This window comes from Phoxinus phoxinus, assembly GCF_949152265.1.
Source record: "Phoxinus phoxinus genome assembly, chromosome: 6".
NCBI lineage: Eukaryota > Metazoa > Chordata > Actinopteri > Cypriniformes > Leuciscidae > Phoxinus > Phoxinus phoxinus.
In genome coordinates, this window is record NC_136881.1 from 35,644,877 (window position 1) to 35,651,070 (window position 6,194).

General features: G+C 39.1%; 1 protein-coding gene across 6 annotated transcripts in view; it reads right to left on the bottom strand.

Moving 5' to 3' along the window:
* npnta (nephronectin a) overlaps positions 1-6,194 on the bottom strand; it is a 46,826-nt gene that overhangs the window by 28,437 nt on the left and 12,195 nt on the right. For 3 of the 6 annotated variants that reach the window (XM_079617317.1, XM_079617314.1, XM_079617313.1), the window contains exon 3: positions 3,187-3,237. The exons of the other annotated variants lie outside the window; for them this stretch is intronic. In XM_079617317.1, coding sequence (XP_079473443.1) covers positions 3,187-3,237 — 51 coding nt within the window. The remainder of the gene's footprint in view (positions 1-3,186; positions 3,238-6,194) is intronic. 6 annotated transcript variants of the gene reach the window in all.

A 6,194-nucleotide genomic window follows, 5' to 3' on the forward strand; every position in this document is an offset into this window, starting at 1 on the left:
ACTCTGACCGATGCCAAAACATGAGCCTGATGGACTTGTTCTCAAGACATTTCTTGGTTGTCTTTGCACTTTTGCATTGTCTTGTTGAAGAATAACATCTGATCACTCGTCTTTAGATAACAACTTTACTCTGCATTATTCTCCTGTCTAAAGCATTAAATGACTTCACAGTGAAGAAACTCACCAATACCTGCAGATAAAAAGCTCCTCACACAACGACACAGTCTCTTCCTCCACGCGTCACTGTGCTAGAGATGCTTTTATTATTATATTTCTCAGCAGATTTCTGAAGACAACGCTCTGGAGCTTCACTAGGCAACTCGTTTCATTGTGATTCATCTCTCCACACACAACTTCCCAAATTCTGGCAAAAACTTAATTCTGTCTTTGATGTGTTTCTGAAACTGCAATAGCTTTTTAAGTAGTGCATTTGCTTACATTTTGACACTTTTATGACCCATAAGTTGTTATTAGTGTTTGTTTAGCCATTTTTGGCCTTTTTTTTTTTTTTTTTTGCCCAGGAGTGTATATAAACCTATATATAAATATATATAATTTATTTTCATTTTCCATTTTGTTGTGTTTTTGTCAATTTTATTCGTGTTTTTATTTATTTAAATATATTACATTTTTATTTCTGTTTTAGTCAATTTGCTTTGGCAACTAGTTGAAATAAAGTTTTTTTTATTGTTTTTTTTTAAGTTTTATATATTTCAGCTAACATTTATTTTACATAAGTTTAGTTTCAATTTACCAACCCTGGCTGTAACATTAGGCTGGACTAGACTTACAGCAGAGCACTCAGTGGCGGTTTATAACCAGAATCTGCAGTCGACTGAGACTAATTTCCATTGAAAGCTTCGTTGAGTCTCAAATTATAGAGGCCAATCAGAGCTGTTAATTTCCCTCACGGGTGCCATTCTCAGAGAGTAAGAGGAGCTAAGAATACGCCACAAATACACACACAAAATACTACAAGAGACATGAATGACAACAAAATGCTATATAACCCCTTGACCCCAGATGGTGAAAGCAAGACTAGTGTGTGTAGTGATAAAAGACACACAGATATCTACTTTCAGACAGTTCAAACTGCATGACGGCGGAAAAGCGTTAGCCCACTCCCGCAAAATGGCGAGATAAGAATCAGCCGTCTCATTCCACCTTATTAGATTGAGTAAGCTAATCAAAGGTACATGTTGACCTTGCTTTTAACCTGTGTTATTCAATATAGAGGTTAGACAGCCAGATCAAACCCTACGGTTAAAACACAAAAGGACAAACACGGGCCCTAATTTGGTGGTAAACCCCAAGCTGGCAGGAGACAAACAAGGAAACCGTTAGAGTTCTCTGACATTGAGAGTTTATCCGGGCGGCTGCCTTATCTCGCTAGCCAGGCAGTTATCAAATGTGATGAAATCGTGGATTAATCCTGGTGGGACGCTGTGTGATCACAGGCAGTGGTTATATTTTTAAGTGCTGACGAATGAAGAGCTTAAGGACAGGGGCTTTAAAGGGAAACCTATCTGCCGCGGTCCGGTTCAGAGAAATGCCGACACTTGGAACGCAAACCACAGGCGAAACGGGCCAAGGGAAGTACCCGTTATTGACAAACCACATCAAACGGTCCCGCTGGCTTCGAAACGCCTAGCTCCTCTCTCACCACATGCGCTCCTCTACCCCTGGAGACTTTCATTCTCGGCATAGCATACCTATCAATCCAGGCGCTCTGATGACGCATGACCGGATGGCAGCTTCAAAGCAATATGTCAGGAAGTGTTATTGTTGAATTTGATGAAAATAAGATTCATAATAAGGCTCACTAAGTATTTAGAAAGCTAATAATGATTTTTCCAAGCTGGAAAAATCAATAAACTTTGCAAAAGCACATCCGCACCATGTCCTAGTGCTTTGTGCCAGACCTTTAATGCCCATCCAATAGATTTTTGTTGTTCATGGACATAATGTAGAATTTAAAAATGATATTAAACGTTGGCTTTAATATTTGTAATCTTTTTAATTTGATATTTATATTTAAGTTTCACACTAAGTAATATCCCATATAAAAATAAATACATTTATAATATAACATATTATATATGAATGAATAAATAAAACATAAACTAATGAATACATCAATTTACAATAAATAAATAAATATATAATGTATATATACACACAGTTGTAATTGAAATGATTCAACCCCCATTGCAAATCAGGTTTATCTGCGAAATTTACAAGCTTTCGGCTGTTTGCAATTAACAAATCAAACAAATGTACCGGTAATTGAAATAGCTCAACAACAAATTTTTTAAGTGGTTTCCCCAAATTCAACTGAAAATGCAAGGTTTAAACTCTTTTTGTTTCTTATTGAAAGCAACGAAACGCAGAGCTTATTGCGATTATTGGTGGTTAATGGTGGTTAGGCTACAACGCTGTATTCATCTCCCTGAAAGCACACGGACATCTTAGAGACGTCTGTTTGATGTCTGCATTTACATCTGAAAGATGCTCATCTGCAAACCGTCTCCTGGCAGAAGATGACTTTAAGATGTTTATGGTTTAAAATGTTTGTTAAACTCCTTTTTCTACGATGTTTATCAGATATATTTACACTGCAGATGTTTTCCAGACCCCTAGCAGACATCTTACAGACGTACATGTGCTATCTAAAATATGATATTAAATGTTAACTTTAATATTTATATTTCTTATACACACTAAAAAATCATAAATGTCTCTACAGGACAAGTAGATAGCTAACTAGTTTAAATGTTTGTTGTTGTTGTTTTTGCTTTGGACGTGTTATCCATAGGAAGCCAAACAAAAGAGATGCATGATATTTAAATCTGGCTTCCTGATTCCATCCTCCATCATTCCTGTCCTCTCTCTCTACTGCTGTGTTAAAAGACCAAAAACACCCTTGATGTGAGATCCTTTGAGGCTGACGTGGGGGAACAAACAAATATGAATATAAACAGTGATATCCAAATATCCTGGAGGGTCCAGATATTCAAATGGGAGCTGGAGCAGGTGTGAAGTGTTCACAGGATATCAGGATATTCTCAAAGGAGGAGTGCGCGCGGGGGACTATAAATAAACGGGAACTCGGTATTCAGCGGATGCGTGCTCTGAATGACGCTCAGGCAAGATGATTGCAAAGGAAATATATGATGTGGTGCTAACCTTGGGGTTGGCACCTTATCCCGATTACTCTGCGGGTTAAGACGTAGATGGCTGCAAAACAAACGGCCAGACAAAAAAAAAAGAAAAAGAAAGGAGCTTCGTCTAAATGTGAGATGAAAACATTACATGGGAGCCATGCTGATGATGGACAAGCATTATAAACCAAACACATACGATACACACACAGATTAAAGTCTCTCACATTTCATGTGGTGATAATAACTTTTTTTTTTCAGGGAAAGAAGAATTTAATAGATCACAAGTGACATTATGTTTCAAAAGGTTTCTTTTTGATGCTGAAAAAAAATATTTGCATCACAGGAATAAATTACATTTTAAAATATATTCCAATTGTGTAAGTAATAACTTCACAGTATTACTGTGAATGGACACGTTGTTACGAAGTACAAAACACTATATCAAAGCTCTGTTCAACAAAGATTAAACTGTTTCCAATCCAAAGTATAAAAAAAGAAGACATTTGTCTTCAAATTTTGATTCATCGGTCCACAAAACAGAGTTTCACTCCTCTGGTTCCTATGTTCTCTTGCCCAGGCAGGGCAGCCTCAATAACAAAGGTTTCTTTGCAGTTCCTCAGTCACACAGCTTCACACACACTCCCCTGTGAACTACTGATGCTCAAACATTTGAGGAACATTTTGCTGAGCTGGTATTTTAGGAGCAGCTTAGGAACAGGATAGTTGGTGTTGCAGATGTTCAACTATTAAATCCCCCTTGTCCTGCCTGACCTCGCTGGTCCTCATGAGGGCCAATTACTTCAAATGAAATGATGCTTTAAAGCAGAACTCTGCAACTCTAATCATTTCTTCGCTGATTTTGTTGTCGCATGCTTTCCCCACGAGCTCCCCCTCCAGTTTCGTAAAAAACTCACTTGCGGCACCCTCCTCCCCCTTTCAACCGCTGCTCATGTGCATTTGTTATGATCGGAGCAAGCCAACTTTATCGTGTGGAGCTATGTCTACCGAGGTGGGTAATATATCATACACATTATCATCGAACATTGACATGTACATTTTGTATTCTGTTATCAACCATAAAGCAGTTCGTGTTTCTCGCTCGCTCGCTTCTCACGAGACTTCCGATTTCTATCTTGCCGGGACGGTAGTCCCCAAGTTGCAAGGTTGGTTTTCCGGCTGGGAACACTGGGGGGAGCGGGCAAAGTCACCAATATCACCAGAACAGGTTGTCAAAAAAATCTATAGTTTTGACCCATACAATGTATTGTTGGCTTTTGCCACAAATATACCTGTGCGACTTGTGACTGGTTTTGTGATCCAGGGTCACATATTTATTTAGTTAAATCGGTCTTAACTAGAAGTATAAGTGTTATTATACTGGTTTCGGACTCACCCGGCCTAGTCTCGCGTATCCAGATCTTCAAACTGACGGCAGCTTTGGCCTAGGACGTCTGACCGACAAATCATTCAAATTTGCTGATTTGATCCTCAAGAAACATTTCTTATTATTATCAATGTTGAAAACAGCTTAATTTGTTGCTTGATATTTTTGTAGAAACTGCATGTTTTGATGAATAGAAAGTTCAGCATTTATTTGAAATATAAATCTTCTTAGAAGAATAGTCTTCTTTTCATCAATTTAATGCATTCTTGCTGAATACAAGTATTAATTAATTCAAATAAATCTTACTGACCCCAAGCGTTTGAAACGCAATGAAGATATTTTAATGTTGACTGCCTGTCCTTAAGCACTTGCAGTGTACGTGCTTTACTGTAACTATGATTTATGCTCTTTTTTTTATAACCTGAGGGATGAGCCGAAATGATCTTCGTTGGTAATCCACACTATGCTATGAAAGCTGTTGATAGAGCTTAAGTTGTATTGAACCCGGAACGTTCCTTCATAAAATCCAGCTTTTAGAGAGAGAACGAGAGAGAGAGATTACAGTCCGAGATGTCCTGGCGCTTGAGATAGACATTTCACCGTTCTCGTGAAGGAACTTCATCAAAATTCATCCTCAGCTGGAGATCTTGTTAACTCTAGATGATTAGGTTGTTATGATTGGGGAATCTAATTTCGGCGTTGTGAGGTATAATCTTAATCAGGAATTCAGCCCACGAAACCGAGGGCTCCCCCCTAAACCAGCTGTTTTGAGAAAGTCAAATATTGCAGCTTCATGTTCTTGTTATTGAGGTGTGAATGGAGCCAGATATGACTGCGGCGCCAAACAAAACCTTTGACTGGATGGATATTTGAAAGGCATTTCGGAGCCGAGCACTTCACTTTCCCTGAGGACTCAGTGTTCGGGGATGCATTTATTACGGCCTTCATTCTCAATGTGCATCTTCACCCCGTATGATCGCCGACCGGCCAAAACAAACCGCAGCAATTTCATCAAAGATATGAGATGCAAGGATCCCGTAATCAGTCATGATGGAGCCCTTAACGCCCCCCCGCACACTTTCTATTCTCTGACAAAATTGCGAGTTCAACCACTGGCGGTTGAATCCGTGATTGAGGACAGAATCGGTTTGTTTACCGCCCATTGTGCATATTTATTTACTTCAAATTACCGTTCTCAGCGTATATAATAGTCTTTGCTGGGCAAAATACGCAATTTGCAAAGGCGTACCTCGGCCACGTGAAGTGTGAGAGACATTTGCACACATACACACACAGTCACACAAAAAAAAAACATTGCTTTTGTTACAAAATACAGTAATAAGACGGAATGGTGACAAGCTAGCATAGAAGCATAAGCATTAGCTTTTGGAGCCCCCCAGCATGTGACCCTCGTGAACTGTAATTCTTTGGCAAAGGCAACAGCTGGGCTATCATGTGCACAAGCCATGCAGAGAATCTTGCATTTGTCAGGCTGCCCGATACATTGTGCCGCTAATACTGTCATGCATCACAAAGTAGCCCATGAATCAGCGCTATAGGCTTGTTCCATTTTTTGATACGGTCAAACATTTGTTCAGAAGCATGGCATATCTTTTTTAGATTTGCAGCGAACATATGGCAGCTGA